Raw genomic sequence first — 19,519 nt, forward strand, 5'->3', positions numbered from 1 at the left:
GGTGATGGGAAGAGACGACTACTGAAGTGTTCAACAACCTCCGCAGAGAACTCTTCTCTGGCTAGAGCTCCACATATAACTTGTGTGGCCCTCACACGCAAGAGATAGTTCTGTTTCTGTGCCTCTTGTGAGAACAACAGTCTTGCACACGGATCTGTCTGTGAAGGAATCATCCCGTTCTCTCTCTGTTTAGGGGGACAGTGGAGGACCTCTCGTCTGTCTGGACCAAGACAAATTTGTCCAACATGGAATCACCTCTTGGGGCCTTGGCTGTGCCAAACCCATGAAACCTGGTGTTTACGTTCGAGTTTCCAATTATATTCCTTGGATTAAGAGTATAATGGAAAACTACTGATCGTGGGTATGGACTGTCCTCTCCTGGAAAGCATTATACACGTTAGAAATACAAGATTCCAAGTGCAATATTAAAGCTACAATCATTCATAAGAAAGTAAAATAAATACGATCCTCCATTTTAAATTGCTATAAATTAACAGTTATTGCCATGAAACTCAACCAACAGTGCGTTACCCTCTTTGTATGTTCTATGGCTTGCTATGTTTGACAATAGACTTACCCACCTCTGAAATATGTGTCAAAAATTCCAACCTCAACTGTAACTGGAAATCTGCATTTCAATGTTATATTAGGTTCTACAATTACTTTTTCTTCTAAGGTTGACTTTCCCAAGATGTTGTGCTTCCAACAAATGAAGAAAGGAGAATGCTTCTAATTTTCTCCGAGTCGTCTGAACCTTTAAACAATTTAATGATACAAATCAAGGAAGAATCTCACTGTACATGTCTTATATGCATGTGTTTTATTAGATATATCCAATAGCATTAAATATATAAGACGGGGGGGGAAAAGAAGCAAAGACATTTAGTTTGTATTTTCATATTTTTTATTGACATGGAAATCTGTGTGTCAGCAAAACTACAAAAGTTGCATCAAAGATATAAAACAGTGAATAAAAAATAGCCTCACCCTAAAGTTAGTCCATAGTGAAGGCAGAGAAATAACTGTCATTACAGCAAGTAATGACAATGCATTTAATGTATTATAAAATTTTCTTGTCCATAGTACCCACTTGTTTCACTATATGGCTTTATCTCTGTATATAACTGTTACGTGTACATTTTTCTTCTCCAGAAGAAAATTATGTACACATGCCTGTGATTATAGGAAGTGAAAGCTTAGACCTTTAGAAATGCTGTCTTGGGAAAGCTTGACTCACACTTGCCAAAGTTAAACACTTGCTAACTCTGAACCCCTGCTTCCATACTGCACCCCTTGCATATCAGCCAGGAGCACCCCACAGGCACCTGGGAACCCCTAGCTCTGGATGGTGTCCCTCCTGCTCCCTCAGGGTGAGCCAAGTGTACTCCAAGTAACACAGTTGCTTACTGGGCTGGGAGTTGTCTAGCCCACTTTCTGTGGTGCAGAGGTCCACTCCCTTGCATGCCAAGCTGCGTGTCATTCAATTTAGATTGTCTTTTTATTTTTTGTCTGTATGTACATACAAAAAGGATGGGTTGCATCCTAGGAGTTCCTTTTTTTTTCTCTTATAGACTTAAATGGAGATGGAGCTATAAAACTGTTAGGTGGCAGGGTGATGTTCATGGCTTCTACACCTGGAGTCTGACTCTGGGAGAAGCAATGACCTCAGGGCATTACCTTCCTGAGCAGGAACAGCTCTGATAACCTCTGCTCCATTCCTCACCCATGCCTCTGGTTGGGGGGATTCACCAGGCACATATACCCTTCTAGATATTTTCTGTATCTATTAATTTGGATCATTAAGTCAGCCAAAAAATCCATGCAATTCTTCCTAACAACAGAAATTCTTTGTTGCAGCTTGGTCTTTGATCTGTAAAGCTCTTCAAATATGGACTGTTTCAGGCACAGTTAGTACCTGGTTTGTAGGCTTGACAAACGCACCTCTGCTGTCTTTGCCAAACCCACCAGAAATGCCTAGACACTCCTGAGCAGCTACAGAAGTCCCACTTCACAAAGCATGCAAATTGTGATCTTTTCCTTCTGTGAGAGCGTCAATGGCAGTAAAAATTGCCACTTGTCACTAACCACTCACAAAGACTACATGGAGTAACAAGGCAAATTTGGTGGCAGCACACATTTGGACCAAATAGCACATTCATTCCTCTGTCGGTCTGAGTAATCTCTTTCCAGGCCGTAAGAACACAGCTCCTGGGTTTCTGTGGTCATGTTGAACTTGTGTCTTTGGCAGTGGTAAGGTGCTATGCACACCACATCTCTCACTGAGCTTCTGAAGTACAGCACAAGCAAGACAAGTAAAGCTGGCAGTGTTTGGTCACTACTGAAGAGGTGCCTTTCACTGAGGTGGATCGCAACAGCCCTCTGATTGTCAACCCAAGCCCTGTAGGAGAGATCTGTTCTGCCCCCTGAGAAAATTCTGCACAACTCCAGCTGGTTTTCCCCAGGGTTCTCCTTTGCTGAAGCTCTCCCTCTGCTTCCACCACCTCATCTGTCCTCTCTCACCAACAACAATGTAACCCCAGGGCCACCAAACAGCTGGTCGTACAACAGGTTACTGCCCGGTTCACAACCTTCATGAGGCAACCCAACGTCTCACAGAGACAGGAGGATTTCCCATCTTACCAAATCTGCCTGTTAGTGGTAAGAGTTAGTACAGGAGCTATTACCAAATAAAAACTCTACCTGAAGTTGTTAAGTACTATCATATTGGAAGTCAGAAGCTGTACACAGGCTGCTGTCCCTTACATAACTGTTTTTTAGAAAATAAATACATCCAAATTTTTGACACTGCATCGCGTCTGATGGCCTCACCCTGGCTCTCCGAGGGCAGTGGCCGTGGTGAGGGCTGGCTGGGTGCAAGGAAGGCAGGGCTGAGCTCTGTGGCTGGGCACCAGCGCTCCCACCCTGCGCTGAGACACAGCCCCCGGCCAGTGCAAGCCCACAGCTTCCAGTTCAGGGCTGGTCCCTGCCAGCCAGCCCCAAGGAGTCTACAGCTATCTGCAGTAGACCTGTGCTGGTGTAGGAGCAGTTTCCTTCCTGCAGCAGCAGCTCCGGTTTTGGGTTGTCTTCTAGTTATCGCCAATTAGCCAGATGATATATTATGAGACACTCGTTTAGTTTCATATATTTTAATCACTGCTGACTTGTGCTATGCATCCCATTGACCTTTAACTATGCTCAGGGGAAGTTAGAGGCAGCCTTAAAGGACAGCCCTTTATCGCTAACTGCTCAAAGTATGCAAACGTTAGACTGAGATTACTATGAAAGGTCCTGTTTTCCTCCAGCATGGTTGGTGGCATGGGCAGGGCAGTTGCTAGGAAAGGCAGGGAGAGACGGGAACTGTTGAAACACACAATATACTCCTCACCACAGGAAATCCCCCTGTGCAAGCACCTGCCTGTATGTGTTTTTAAGATGGTGAGACTGGAGCAGTAGTCATTCGTCTGCAATGACTGTAATGTTAGCACTACTCATTAAGATATGAACCTTCAAAATTCAGTCATATATTTGCTTATGCCAAATATGTTACTTTCTGAGCTTATAAGGCCATTACAAGAGCTCATTGGCTTTCTTTTTTTTTTTATTTAATTCTCTGTTGGTAACAGGATACCATTTGAACACCACATCCTTCACATCAAGTCCTTCACTGTAAGGAGTGTATTGTTTACCTGTCAGTGTCCAGGACCCAATGCTTGATGAAGGTCATGCAGCTGAAAGGGGAGGCAGGGTGTCCCTGCTATCTGCTTGCAGAGCCACAGATTCAAGCTACTCTGCTACACGGCAGCTTGAAACAACCAGGACCAGTTAACACTTCCCTCCATAACCAAAGCTCTCGTCTCATCCCTGCTCATCTTCCCAAGACAGCTTAACGTTCCTGGCAACAACCCAGATAATTTATGGCCAAGAATGAAAGATGACAAATAATAATAATGGATAGAAGACAGAAACTGGAGGTCATCTTGGCAGTGGTCAAGGAGAGGGAATTTGGTTTGTAGCCATGGACAGAGAGTATGTTTTAGAAAGGAAAAGATCAGCTCTTGAAAGAGATGGTTGAAAAAGCACCCGACAGGGGAGAGCAGACAAAAGCCTTTCCCTCAGGAGACACAGGGCTCCCTGGCCAGGGGACCAGACAATGGGATGGCACATGAACCCCAGCTGGGTCTGGAGGGAGGTACCAGTGGGCAGCAGAATCACTCACATACAGACCTAATGCCCTGTTTAGGATGTGACACCTATATAAAGCCCTGGGAAGGAGAGGAGGAGGACTGCTGCCACATTTCAGAAAGCCCTTGAACAGGGAGGGAAGCTGGGGGGTTGTGCCAGAGGCTCTCTGGGGGAGAGGAACAGACCAGGGTGAGAGTGTCCTGATGCATGCCTCCCATCCCTCTTGATCAGAGAAAGGACTGTCCTGATCAGCATCCTCATTTCTGAGCCACCAGATCTTCTGTTTGTCCAGATTCTCCAGGGGCAAAGGAGAACGGGTTGAAATACTCATCCCTTCTTCCCCAAGGTCGTCCAAATATTAAACAAGCAGTACCGTTTCCAAGCCTCCACACCCAAAGGTATAGGCTAACAATAGAAATAAACAAATGGCTCAAATGTATAAAGAAATAAATAAGAGCTCACTGAGCTGGATAATACATCTTTTTAAACTGTTCTGTTCTCTATCAAGAACCAGAGAGTGCTCCCTTCCTGCAAAGAGCATACTAAGAAAAAAAATGAATTTATTCCATCTTTATAGAAAAATACACTGCTTGTTTTAAAAGTCCTTATGCCTAGAAGAGGAACATGGAGTTAAATCCATACTCTGCAGCAAATTTTGAAGTAGTGGCAGGTGGAGAACAAATTCCCAGTATGGGAACATGGTTCTTTGCTCAGTGCCGTCTTTTGAAGGTCAAATGTAAGAGTTGGTGTCCCGGTGTTTCCGTTTCTTGCCACATTTACCAAAATGACTGAAGAAACAGATGGGGAGAGAGTCATAAGTGCGAAAGAAACAGGAAAATACATCCTCCCTGTTGTAGTCCAAACTGTGGTACTGAAACATTTATTTTCTGCATAGAAAATCATCTCTTTCTTTAGTTTGTACATTGAAGCCAGCAAAAGTTGTTGATGTAATATCCAAAGCCTCCGCTTGAAACACTAAGGTATAGCACTAGCTCCTCAAGAAATTTACTGCCAAGTAAGGTGTAAATGTTTCCTGCCTGCTTGCAGTGCAGTGAAGAGTCTGGCTTGCCCTGTGCCAGGAGAGGGAAAGCTGTGCCTGTAACTCTTCAGCTACAAACTCATAAAAATGTGAAGTCATTTTCAATAACTTCACAAATTGTGGAAATGCTCCCATGATCAAGAGCCCTTCCTCACAGAGTACTTTGAGTGAGGTAATGGCTGGATTTCTTGAGCAGAGAGTTGCAGGTTATGCTTTGCAGCATCTCTCTTGCACATCATTCCTTTCTGCTTCTAGAGGTGCACAAGACAACTTTGTGTCTCTATGAGAAAAATACAGGTTCTATCCCCATGCTTTTTTTAACAACCCGCCTTAGTGGCACTGAAAAGTTCACATTTCTATTGAGGAAGATACCAGCTGCTCATAACATCAACCTCACTAGGGAATTTACTTTGATACTTGGAAAACATCAATAATTTATGACAGCTGTCAGGGTTGCAGGGGAATGCCCTCAGGAAACCTTATCCAAGTAAATGTAAGAAAACGTATCATACCTTGAAAGCTGTTCCACATCTTCCACTGTCTCTGGTAAAGAGATTCCCTTTGTCTCCGGTAAAAGCAATACTAGGACCCCGCAGACAACTGCAAGAAAACCTACAATGGACATTGAAGAAATACAAAAGCAAAAGAAAATTATTACTTTTTTTTATTTTCAGGGCTTATCCACAGAGGAAAGTTTATTCACATTAAGGTTAAAGTGAGATTTTTAAAGTGCAACTGCTATTTATGATTACCCTACTCTTATCAAACACCTTTATGCTACATTAATTTAACCTATTGGAAACAAACCAAACCAAAACAAAACAAAACTTGAGGGCTAGGTGTTCATTTGCAGTCTGAATTGCCTCAAAAGGGAGATCTTAGAAGTCAAAAAATTGAGATAAGTGCACATGGGCAAGTGCATACAGACTGCCCTGGAACCAGGATGGTATTCTATGATTCTATGATTTCTCACATAAGACAAATCTGCCTTTGTTTGAGGGGCTTTATCATGTAGGTGCATCTGCGTTTCTTGAGACCATTGAGATTTTCCTGAAATACTCTCCTTGTGTATCCATGGCCAAAGTAGATTATGTGATTCAGAATAAAAATTAATCATTGGGAAAAAGCATTCAGATAGAGAGCCAATCTGAAATAGTTCATCAAGGATGGTTATTTTGGAATAATTTTCTGCACAGATGTAATTTAAATAATGTAATAAGTCAAAAGTAGAAGGGCTGGAGTGAAAGCTAAAATCCCTGACTGTTGCACAGTTATCTCTGTTTCTTTCTCATTCTGTAGCTCTTTACTCAATTCAGCAGCAGCAGAATTTCCGAATTAGACAATGTGAACAGTACTTCTATATAAATCTATTCTTGGAATAATGGTAATTTTAAAAAATGTCTCTTGTCTTTCCATTATTTATTTTCAAGCTAAAACTTTAATTAGCACCAGTTTCCCTTCTTATTCTATCCTACCCCTTTTGCTTTTTTCCTGGTCACACGTATCTCCCGGTTTGGCCAAAGACTTCTGTTTCTTTGTTAGAAATAGCTACGTTTTTCCCCACAGAACTAATCCACAGGGCTCATTTTTCCCAAAAAGCAACTGAGGAAAAGAGTTTGACAGGAATAAGTAGTTATGGGTAATACAACATCCATAGTCATAACTGTATATACCAAAAAACTCAAACCAAATACATTTTAAAGGACATTAACTTCTGCTGTTGGGAGATTAAGCTTATTTCTCTGCAATTACAGAGTTTAGCTGTAAAGTTTCTCAGCCTTAAAGCACCTCACATAGTTTCTTTTATGCTCCTTTAGCCAAGTCACCCAAGCAGACCTGAACTCTTCCATAGCACGGTGTGAAATCACCCACTTTTCACCCTTTTGCTATTCAGCCTCTTGCTCTAGGCTCTATGTTTGAGGGAAAGATGAGTCCACACGCTACACTTTTGTCCCAAAGGAAAGCTCTGTTAGGAGGAGGGGTTTTAAACTAAAAGTGCATTTTAAATCAAATCTTACTGAAAATTATTAGAGGTAGCTCCAACCAAATGGCTGCTAATCGGAAAAGCAGGAATGGGGCTATGATCCCACCAAGGTCACACAGACTCGAGCACAGGGAAACGCCGAAGTTTCTGCAAAAGAAAAATAGTGCCAGATATTTGAAAGGTGCTACCAAACAGAGGAACCAGCAGTTTAAGGAGCAGAATGTAGACTTAGCTCCAAAGTTACCTTGTCAGAACATGCCATCCAGATTCAGCAGTGGTTATTTAGTTAGAAAACTCTGGAGAAAAAGCATGTTTTCCCAAAAAGTGGTGAAACAGTGAAACAGTTTTTTCCCCTCCCAAAAGCAGGGGAAAAAGCAGAGGGAAAAGTTAAAAGATTCCTGGGACCTTTTGACGTACCTCAGCGTCGTAGGGTACAGTTCAGTGTTCACAAGATAGACAATTTCAAAAGCCATCGTGATTCCCAGTCTTCCCAGCGTGGCAACTGTTGTTTTGAGCCATGGAATATCTGTTCATTCAAAAAGAAACCCAGGTGAAGTGTGCTTTGCTGTGCCAGCAGTGCATTTCTGAGAGCCCCAAGCCCTGTCAGCAAAAACATCACAGGACCAGTGCACATCAGACTGAAAGGCCACTGCTGTTGATATCAATCTATACTGGCATTTGTTGCTTTCCAGCACCACGTGAGGCTGGTTTCAAGAATCAGAAATCATTTACAGTTGATTAATTGAAGATTGTGATGGGGCATAACAGCATGAGTATGAGAATGAATGTCAAAAGCTTCCATGACCACATCCAAATTGTGCTCTGGAAAGGAACATTTATTGATACAGGGACGTTATGCTCTAAGAAACACCATTGAGTCATCTCCCAAATCCTTCTGACCACAAAGAAGCTGCCTCTGGAGATGCATCTACAGCAACAGTAAAATAATTCTCTGTAGAAGAGGCCAACTACACTTCATAATTTGTCTAGCCATTGCACATTAGACACACTCCTACTCCTGACCATCCTCCAATTTCCTTTCTCTGGTGCTTGTCTTTGTCTGGCCCAATTGGCCATGGGGCCTTAGGTTGCCCCAGTAGCTCTGCCCAGCTCTACTGGCTCCACTCCAGCTCTGGTGCCCAGACACTGCCCTGTATACATCAGTGGGGAGCCCTTATACATTGCAGGGGGTGCAATGGTCACATCTGCACCACAGGGCAGATCCATCCCGTCTCACCCTGTGCAACCCCTCAGCATCTAACTGCCCTCTCTGGAGAGCAGGCGGCCTCTGGAGGAGCATCACAAGGAACTCAATAAGCCTTTCTGCAATTGACGGTTGCCTGTATAGTCTAACCATGACCAGGCAGATGGGGAGGCGAGTGAAACAACAAGCCTGAACCTGGCACAAAGGGGAGCTCTGTCACTGGAGAGGGCTCTGGCAGTGATTGTGTTTTCTCAAAACTTCAATAGGAAGAACAAGAAAACATTTCGTCTTGCTCTGAACCAAAAAATGAGATGCTTGGGGCTATTTCCCTTCCAAAACAACCAAACAAACCCTCATCGAATTTCATCCCATGTTGCGAGACACCACCTTTGCCCTGAAAAGTTCTGTTTTCAAACACTTGCAAGAAAAGCAAAAACTGGAAAGAACAAAACAAATCGACGTTGTCTCCCTGGCACCCCTTCAGTCCATCTGACCCTTGAGGTTGGGGTGATGTCTGTGTGCCTCCTCCCTCTGCCAGGGGGACTCCAAGTCTCTGAGCACCCCGGTGTGACTGAGGGCTCACAAGCTGCCGCTGTAGCTTTTCCCATCTGTACAAACAGACCCTTCTTGAAAGCAGGACTGGGACCTCAGGTGTCTCATCTATGAGTATATAATCCCTCGTCTGTCCTCTTCTCACCTCAGCACTTCACCACTACCAAGAGCAGGCTGGTGGCAGCACACTGCTGGCCACTGCTTTCTCCCCTTGCTCCAGCCATAGCAGCCCCACATGATGCTCCTGCTCTAACTCCAGACCTGTGTGCTGTGCTCAGCATATGCTCTGGCCCAAAATACATGGAGGTGCTAGAGGCAGGTGTCCTGCAGGAGTAATTCCCCAGTGCCACTCATTGTTTCCTCTTCCTGCAACAGCTCCAGCTCCAGGCAATCAACTGTCCCCAGTCCCTGTCCCAGTGGGTCCTTCGTAATTTTTTAACAGATGGAGAATGCTGCTGGCAAAGTCAGCAGATGACATGGTGACCAGGCCCTCTGTGCCTGAATCACCATGCCCTGCATCAGGGTAGCTGCCACAGGACTACAAGGTGGCCAGAATCTGCTCGACATGTGGCGGCTCTTTCAAGAGGGACACAACAGTGGGGACCTGGGGAAAATCTGCCATGACAGCACAGTTAGTCCTCACGGGCTTCAGCAGTCAAACCCATGAATTCAAATGAGTGGCAAGGTGACATCCCAGGGCATGGTCACACAGCCACCAGTGCCAGCATCAGGAACAGATTGTTGATCTTCCCTCTCCATTTCCCTCTCCTGTTTCTGCTTCTATTAAAGGAGCGAATCTCTTCAAGCATACAGTATTAATTTAAGTACTTTGGAGGAATCCCATTAAAGGGAGCTTAACTGAGACAGAGGTGAACCAACACACCTCTTTGAAGGATTTCATTTTACACTTACCACAAACCTGCCTGTTTTCATAGGCACATCATACTCTTGATGTGCCTGGTCATGGCTCTTCTCTAGGAAAACGATTGCCCCATGGTATAAACTTTAGGAACTAAAACCTCTAAGGCTGGCAAGGACTGCCCCTTACTTTGACAGGAACATCCCTGTGGCGGACAAAGCCTCCCTAATGCCCATTCAGCTGCTGGTCCCCACCTACTCTAAGGCAAAGCATACTGATGCGGTAATGTTCACTTCAGAGCACCTCCAAATGCTTTCCTTGGGATAAAAAAAAAAATACACAGGAGGAAAAACAATTTAAGGAGAAGATAGGAGTGCTGGGAAGCCTGTGTGCCATATCAGACCTTTTAGTTGTCCTTGAAACTAGATAAGAATGACTTAATCAAAAGTCGTACCTTTCCTCCAATCCCTTAACATTGTCCAAACCCCTAGGAGGGTGAGGGCAGGGCAACAATTTCCATGTTGTCTTCCACAGCCCCTACATGGTGTTGTGGTTTTCATTCTTTTATTTGCAAATGAGAAGATCACCAAGCTGCCTCAGCTAAATCACTGATTTATTACATCATTAAGTGTCTGGGAATGTAACTTGCCTTTATGTTTGTATGCTCTTCTCTTGCATTTGCCTTCAAAAGCAGTACAGGGCCTTTATACACATTTTTTTCTAAGACTGCGCCCATCCGTTGCTCACCACCCATCAAAGATACAACTATTAAATGTCCCAGAGCAATCTGTAAGCAAATAAGGTATGTTGTTCCATGACTGTGGTGCTGTTTGCATCACCAGACATTTCTTACTTTTATCTACAGTTTTGTGTGGTCTGCTGTCCTTGCTTAAGGAGTGTCAGGGAGAGAAGTCATTGATCTAAAGAGCCTGGCATTGGGAAGGGAATTACCTTCTGGCAAGAAGGCAGTAATGAGGCATGCAATTCCTGCCACGATGTTGCTTATTCCAAAGGGAAGGCGCCGGCCAATGCGATCAATTGTCAGTAATATTAGGAGAGCAGCAGGCAGCTCCACAGCTCCTGAGATGAAGAAGTCTAGGTAGAGGTTTCCTCCAACAATTCCAAGGCGCATGACAAGCCCTTGGTAGATCAGGGCACTTGTGAACCTACAGAGGAAAGGGAGAAAAAGCTGAGAGTCAAACAAATGACTACAAGCAGCCGAAAAGACTTTAAAAGTCACAAGGGATTTTTTCTTCAAAACTCCCCGCCCTGGTAACAAGCTGGACTGACATGAGCACTCACCAGGCGTACATCAGGATAAGCGTGTTCTTCCTCATCCGGGGAGTCCTCACCAGGTCCAGAAAAGAGGGGTTGCTGACCTCCTCATTGTTAACAGTGATCTGAGGAGAAAAGTAAGTAGTAGAGTCAGCTGTCAGGGGTCAGGCAGGTGCTGGGGCAGTTTCTGTGTAAACATGGTGCACTGCAATATTCCAGTCCAGCGAGCAAAGGTGCTGATGAGCCAGTTTACTGCTTTTAGCACTCCAGAGCAATGTGCAGATATGAGAAATAGCTGGACACGGCTACAGGCTGTCCTTTACGATGATCATACAAAAATCAGGAAAAAAAGATAATCCCCAATCTTGACTTGAGAGTGGAAAAATTATTTCCTCATTGTAAACTGAGAGAGGCTGACGTGGAATTTCTTGGAAGGCAATAAGCAGTTGTTGTCATGTCAGGCTCACTAGGAGCAGAGTTCCCAGTGCCTTCTGCCAGAGGTGAAAGAGAGCAGGAGACCGTGGCAAGAAGGGCAAAGCGGTGGTCGCAGGAAGCCGGGAGAGAGGGCTGAGCAGGAAGCAATGGGTTGGGTGCAAGGCTGGTGGTACAGCTGGGCAGCAGGACGAAAAGAGGAGTAAGAGAAAGAGCAGATCTGTGAAGGTGCTTGGGTGCTACAAAACATTCAACTGGTGAAATTCAGAGGGTCTTAAAATACATAAGCACTGTGCTGTACATTGCTTTTAACCTGGAAAAAAAAAATCCCACAAAGTATGTATTAATCATACTGCCTATAAAGTATAGTAAATCTGTTCACAGCTTCCTCCAATACAGTCACAACGAGGCACCTCATTAAATCATTAGTTAAAAGGTTTAGGAATTACTGTAAAGGGCAGGATTTCACACAGCCCATTGGAGTTCATTGCTATAGGACATTGTGAAGCCAGAATGTTAGCAGGACTAAAAAGAGATTAGGCACATTGATGGAGGCTGTTTTTAACTGTGGCCAGCAGTTTTTAATGATGTCCAAATCAGGTGACAACCCTTTTGTTTGTATGTACATTTGACAGGTGAGGGAAATGAGGAAGAGGAGGCAGAGGTGGCTTTAGGCAGAGACAAACCATGAGAGCTCCCAAGAACTGGCAGCTGTTGGGAGAGCAGATGGGATTGCCATCAGCTCTCAGTGCTGCTGTGGGAAACATGGGGTTAAACCTGCTGCACCCTTTTCAGGAGGATTTCAGGCAGCCTGGCCACTCTGGCTTTCAGTTATTGCCTCCTCCTGAGAGGAAGGCTAAGAGAGGAGTAAATCCCTCTCTTGACCACAGCACCCACTGCCCACAGGAGTGCAGGAGGCCGAGGAAACGATCCCGGCCAGTAGGGAGACGTGGGTAAAAAGATGGAGAAGCAGGTGGCAACATCAAGATCCATGAAGAGAACACAGGTAAAGCCACAGGCATTGCCCGAGGGTCTCATCAGCTCAGCTGGGGCTATGCCCAAAGCTTTTGCTCTGTATTTGTTTTTCATATCATGGGAGAGCACAGAAGTCTTTCAGTGAAATTTGGCTGGGTATATTTGTGTGTGAGTTTTTCATAAAAGAGTGACACAAAACTTTTTAAGTGGACAGAGAAACTCCACATTTGTTTGAACTTCCTTTCTACTCCCTCTTTCTTTTCTTCTGTAGACAGAGCCAGAAGTTTTCTTCAAAGTGCTGCCACTTCTGCTGTGTGCCAGAGCCCTTTGTGGGGCAGGCGGAGGTTGCTGGGTTTCTGCACTGCTCTTGGATTCTCTCATATTATGGTTATAAAGCTGCCATGACTGTGTTTATAAGAGCAGGCTGCCAGCCATCAGTTGTGACTTTGTGCAAATAAGGTTTTAGTTTTCCAAAAGACTAAAGATAAATTCAGGCATGGCTGCCACCATATATTTTTATGTCTTAATAAAGTCATAATAACTCCAAGCATGACTGAGCATTTTTTAATGGATTAAAAAAAAAAAAAAAAAAGATTGCTGTGGAAAGTCATCTCTTTGTAGGGAAAAAACCTCTCTTTGTTCTTTGAAGTCAAGGAGAGCTTTGCTATTCACATCAGTGCAGTCAGGAATTCAATGACGGGGCCCATGTTTCCAAAGATACACTATCTGAAAACTCTGGAAGAAGTTTTATAACCAACTCCCCTGGCATTTTTATGTCCCACCGAATTATATATCAGTTCATCTGCAATAATTTTTAAAGATTTCTCATAACATAGACCTATAATTATGCACATGCTTAATTCTGCACAGGACAGTGCATCCATGCATGTCTGTAATACATATGTATGTAAGTTAATACATAATAGATATATAAATATGTATATGCAATATATATGTCTATATAGCAGAAATATATATAAAGGAAGCAGGGTTTTTGATCCATAGCCCTCTCAAGAAGCAGCTCTTATTCAGCTGTTTGCAGCCCATTCTGCTTTTGGACAGAGACCAAGAATGAAAAAATTAGCATAAAATAACCAAAAAACAAACATACTAGCATAATTGCAAGCAACTGGAAAAAAAAAGTTTATAATTTGCAATTAATTTAATGAGTTCTGGACAGAGCTGAACTGTACCAGTGTCGTAACTCACAGAGCAAAAGCAGCAAATGTTTATCTGTTTTCATACAAAGGTCATCTGTGGTTTCTGCATGCCAATAAAAATGCGAGGCTGCTACATCTAGAGCCATGTAAGGGACTGGGGCAAATGAAATTGTTACAGACATATTGGAAAAATCTTAGCCAAAATGCATTGATGGATAATGCCACTCTCTTCTCCCTGTCCCTCCACACCTGCAGCACTTTGCCAGAAATTCTGGAGTTGCTTTGTCAAAGAGAATTCTGACGTGAGTAAATGCGAGAAATACACTTGATCCATGACTAACACACTTCCTGGAGATGCTCTCTCTCTCTCCTCTGGGCACAGCACCAAGGATGACAGACATTGTGTATTAAAAAGGTCCCAGGAACAGATCCAGCACAAATCTGTATGTGTGGAGGTTAATCTGCTGCAGCTGTGAGTGGCTTAGGGTCATGAGCAGGGACACTTCTGAAAAAAAATTAACTATAACTTCAAACAAAAAGCAAGGAAAGACACACGTCTCCATTCTGTTGTGACACTCTGAAAATGCTGAAGTTTAGAGAGGGGAAGTGGGTGTAGGAACACAGGGTGAATGTGGAGGGGGAGCTGCAGCAGCCCAACCTTCCTGCTACGTGCTTTGGGCCACACTAGGCACTCGGTAATGCCGACCAAGAGCGGGGAATCTCACTGGTGTACACGCCCCAGCCAAGGACAATAAATGGATTTATCCTTTTCTCTTTCCTTACTCAGTCTTTTCAGTTTGTTTCTCTCCCACCAGTTTCAGTTTGCAGTCCTCTAGTTGCACAAGATGCTACTCTAACGTGACTGGAAAAGCTCATTCTGTGTTGTGGGACATCTGAGGGTGATTTCCTAACCTTGGCTGGTATCACAGAGATGCTTGGCTTCTAGCAGAAAAATGGTTCACTAATTGCTGGCCTAGCTTGTTACTGCTCATCAAAACTCCATCTGTCATGTTGCTTCACTAATGTACAACAGTCTCATCCAGTATATCCCATTTCTTGGCCAAGGAAGTAACATATAGCTTTTTCCCCTGATAAACCCCTCTCCCCATCATTAACCTTTGCGTGCTCCCCTGAGCAACATAACATTCATAGAAACGCCATTAAAACAACTTTATGGCACTTGAACAAGTTGCTTATGAATAAAGCAGCTAGCTGAGGAAAGGTATATTTCAGCATACTCATCTCTGCTGATAAGTCTAGTTTTGACTTTACAAAATCATTATCTTTGATCTCAGTGAAAATTTAGCTAAAAGTCACATATGATCATTTTGTATATGTATAAAAATAAATGTATATGCATGTATGCAGGCATAAAGGATACTACTGAGTACTGATAGAATGGGCATTTTATGTAGATAATTTCTTTTCAATAAGAAAATCATGATTTCTTTCTGAAATACTTTTAGTGTACTCAGTATGCCACCTCTGGTCTGCTTTGTGATAACAATTTGCAGGTGTTTTCCTTAGTTCAAACAAAGATTTCTAACACTATGATAGCTAGCATTTAGGCTCCAGATCTGATTTGTTACAGAACAAGAACCTAGTCCACCTCCGTTGCCGTCACAGAACCGTAAGGCCAGTGCCACGGTAAACATGGTCTGAGAGCCAGGCAATGCTACCCAGCACAGAACAAGGCTAATGCTGCAATGACACGACAATTTCATTTGAAATGCATCAGTCCTTTCAGTTCCATCAAGACCACTGGCCAAAGGATGGTAATTCTGACAAACATTAACCTATTTTGTAAATAGTGACCTCAGACAGTGCTTCCCCTATTTTGAACTTTGGGGCATATTTTCCCCCTATTGGGATGGAAGCAAATTTATACTTAATTTCCAATTTTCTATATCATCTTATCTTTGAGTGGTACAAGGAAGTTCTAGCAAAGGAGCCAGGGAAGTGGATCCTGCTGTCTCCGCTCACTCCGTTAGCTAAAACTGCAGCTGCTGTGAAATACCATTGGTGCTCAGGCGTGTTTCTGATATTTCCCACAAGCTTTTAAAGTAGGAGTGTTGCAAATGAAAGACCTGATTCATTGTTTTTTTGCAAACTTTTTTTTTCAGCCCATGTCTTTCCAGCGAGTTCACTTTTGCCCTCTTGCAACTAACAAAGTAGGTATGGGAATGGCAATCTTGTTCTGGTGTGACACTTCAAGTGCATTGCCCATCACATAAAGAGAATGCATTTTAACACAACTGAACCTTCAAAAGATTGAAAAAGTTTAGAAAAAAAATCTCTAGCTTAAACAGATGACAATACCTCTGAGTAATGTGGTGAGAGATATTTTCCATTGTGCTTTGCAATGTTGTGCATGATTTTTAACGCTTTCTCTCCCTTTTTACGTGTCAGGAGCCAGCGTGGAGATTCAGGAACCACCCTGTAAGAACACAGAAGTCATAAATAAGGTTTTTGCACTTTAACATCACAAGCAAACCAAAGTGCTTTGCCTTTTTCCTATATTAATACATGACACACTGATTTTTCAGTCTTTGGGGTACAGAAACTCTTTCATGGATTGCTTTTCCAGTTTGTGTCCTGTAGAATATCTGATCTTTGTGGGCAAGAACAAAGAAAATAGACTATATCAATATTCCGCAAAGCTGAAAAATAAGAAATCTAGCTATTGTATTTGCACAATCGATGTCAAATGTCTGGTAACCAAACAGCAAACAAGGGGCCTGTAGACAGCAAGGAACAATGAAAATTGACACTAAACACGTGTAGTACCAAGTCCAGGCAGATTAGGAAACTTCTAGCTGTGTCATTATAAGATAACACACACACACACACTCAGATGTATACATACTTTACAAACTGAACACAAAGCAATACTACTGATTGGTGTTTCAGTTTCTGTTAGCCTAGTGTTAAGATGATTCACCATTTAGAAGTTCACAACAGAAAATTTTTAAGGAAACAATGTGCAGGAACATATGGATCAGTTTTTTGGATCCAGCCCACAGAATGTCTGCACTCCACAGATGTTCACCACAGCATAGTGCTCTGCTTTCTCATTAGCTGTACCGCCCAGCTCATGAGACCTGTAGGGCAAATTCAGGCTTGAACTGAGTATATAATTAGAGGTAAAGGCGGGGTCCCATGACTGATGGGAAAAGCAGACTTTGGACAAGTTAATCAGATAAACAGCTGGCCCTGGGCTAAGGAGAAGCAGAGCAGGGTTCTGTGAAGGGCCAGCTGTGGTTGACGAGAGAGGCAAACCCTGGGCAAATAAAGGAAAGTAATGAATGCCTGTGATTCACTAAAAAGAATTAAAAATGCCAAAATCAACAATAGGCAAATATGTTCTTCCTGTTCTATAACATCTTGCACACTGGAGACTTGGGTCCACAGCAGGAGTCTCAAGGTGCTCGAACAGCAATAACAAGAGCAATGACTGTAACCTTACCAGTAGTACAGCAGGAAGAGGAAGTTGGGCAGTGAAATGGCCAGCTGGATCCCCTGCCAGGTGGGAACCAAGTATGCAATTCCAGGGAGGATCATAATTCCCAGGGTGAAGAATATCTGAATCACAATCCCAACGATCCGCTGGTCAGAACCAACAATCTCTGTCACTGAGCGGAGAGAAAGCCAAAATAAACAATACAGAAACAACCCTAACTTGAAAGAAATATATTAGTGGTGGAAGGATTGTACTGTATCAGGTCATAAGTCTGTCTATCCCAATGTCTTGCCTTCAGCAATGTATGTATGTCACCGAGGCTGTTCAGGGCAAGCACAGGTGACACCTCCTTCATCTAGAGGGGTTTCTTGTTGCATGTTTACTAATTCATTAAATAGGGCCAGAATAGGGGTTTGAGACTGCATCATGGTCATGCTTAGTGGTAAATTGTTAGCACTCTTCCTGGTGCATTTTTGGCCTGTGCCCCAGACCAGAGAATCCTCCAGGCAGGGGCTGCTCTCAGCAGGTAATATGGACAAGGCGTCTATGGGAAAAAGGGTTTAGCCATACCATGCTGGTTGCTCTGAGGGCTAAGATATGGTCCACAGTTTGCTTTATTTGCCAGAACAAACATAGCCTTTGTTGGGGCTTTCTTAATCCTTTGGTGGATTTTTTATTTTGTGAATTTGACTAATCACTTCTGCAACCTATGTAAACCCATATTTCAGGCAATATCCCACGGCCATGAGATCCATAGTTGACATGAGCAGTGCACGAAGAAATGTCTCTTGTTTGTTTCAGAACTGTCACCACTACCTAGCCTTCAGAGTGAAAGCAGAGCATTTTACCTTGGTTTATGATACACAGAGAACATTTCTTTTCTTATTATTGTTTTACTAAAGGAGACACAATTTTGCAAGTAACTGATTCATTTCAGCTGGCATGCAGAGGGGTATGACACCATTACTATTTTTATTGACTATTCATCATGTCTACATGGCTCTGGGCCAATTCTATTGCCTAAATGTAGCTCCTCAGCACTGGCCTGGGAAGAGCTGAGTTGTATGTAAACGCAAAGAGATGTTCTTGGGGCAGTTTGTTGTGGTTCTGAAGCACAGGTCAGTAGCTTGGGAGATGTACTGATGTCAACCATCCTACTGGTTCTAACCAAACAAATGATCTGTATATGCCTCTTAAAAGATGTTAGGTTAGTAAACACACTGGGTGATTCTGGGACATAAGCTTAGATTTCTCAAGGGAATTAAATGGAATCACTCTCTCCAAGAATTAAGCACGTTGCTTAGGGCTGTGGTAATACACCGTCCCTCAGGATGTCATATCTCTGAACCTTTTCCTAAAGTCGGGCAGTCTGATCCGAGCGTCGCAAAACAAAAGTTTCTGTTAAAACTTTACTATTTTAAGGAAGCCATGGTTCTGTCATAAAACACTTTGCTGGTGTTAGAGCATTTGCCAAAGTTTTAGGATAAGATCTCAGTTTAAAATTAGGCTGTGTGCTTGGACATGAGGGGAAAAGCAGCTTCTGCTCCTTTCACTGGCTCTTGGACCTGAGATACTCAGCAGTGTAACTTAGTTGCTTCTGAGCTTTAGATGCTGCAAGGACTAGACAGGTATGTTTGTGCATACATCACCACGCTGTTCCTGCGTTGTCACTGTAACTGTTTGCATCTGGTTGCAATTCTGCTCCCACTTGTCTAAATTCCACCAGCAATTTAAAAAAACTGTCACGGGCCTCACAGACTACAGAGATGGTACAAATTTTTGCACTATATAAAGATGTTATCACTGTGTTTTGGATTATCACAGTGGATTACTGAATGGTTGATTTTCTTTTTAAGTGAGGTGCTTTCCTCAATGTCGTGCTACTTCATGTTCCAGAGAGGAGTTTCTCTTTCTGAACCTGGCAGTCATTCAAGATGCCACAACAATATGCTTTTCTCATGAAAAGTAAGCTTGCTATGTGAGGAGCTTCTTCGCTGGGCCATGACTATAACCTATCAAAGAGTCTGGATCCCTGCTGTTTTGATGCTATTTATAAAAAAGCTTCCTGTCCTTTTCCCTTTTCAGGAAATAATAACCCTAATATGGACCCTGGTGTCCAGCCTGTCACTAAGCAAAGTCTCCCAGCTAAAGAATGAAAAGCAGCCATCCAAGTGTCTGTCCTTTTTCAGTGAGGAAAAGCAGTTAACTCATCTGAGCATCTGAGTAAGATGTTCAGACTCTGCCAGAATTAACCATGTCACTCTTTGTGTGACCACTCTATCTGGTTTATTCGGGGCTTGCTCTGTAGATTTTTATTATCTTGGTGATCTTCTGTGTTATAAGAAAACCTTTATATATACACATTCCACTCCTCCACCTCTTAACTATGTTAATCCT

General features: G+C 43.1%; 1 protein-coding gene across 1 annotated transcript in view; it reads right to left on the reverse strand.

The window, feature by feature from the left end:
- Nucleotides 1–881: 881 nt before the first annotated feature.
- LOC106893090 (solute carrier family 22 member 3-like) overlaps nt 882–19,519 on the reverse strand; it is a 34,124-nt gene continuing 15,486 nt past the window's right edge. The window contains exons 4-11 of the mRNA XM_014950705.1: nt 17,129–17,294; nt 15,982–16,099; nt 11,123–11,220; nt 10,772–10,986; nt 7,623–7,731; nt 7,240–7,352; nt 5,734–5,833; nt 882–4,970 (exon numbers count right to left, since the gene is read on the reverse strand). Coding sequence (XP_014806191.1) covers nt 4,913–4,970; nt 5,734–5,833; nt 7,240–7,352; nt 7,623–7,731; nt 10,772–10,986; nt 11,123–11,220; nt 15,982–16,099; nt 17,129–17,294 — 977 coding nt within the window. The 3' untranslated portion in view covers nt 882–4,912. The remainder of the gene's footprint in view (nt 4,971–5,733; nt 5,834–7,239; nt 7,353–7,622; nt 7,732–10,771; nt 10,987–11,122; nt 11,221–15,981; nt 16,100–17,128; nt 17,295–19,519) is intronic.

Source organism: Calidris pugnax, unplaced genomic scaffold (assembly GCF_001431845.1).
Source record: "Calidris pugnax isolate Ruff unplaced genomic scaffold, ASM143184v1 scaffold24, whole genome shotgun sequence".
Classification (NCBI taxonomy): Eukaryota; Metazoa; Chordata; class Aves; order Charadriiformes; family Scolopacidae; genus Calidris; species Calidris pugnax.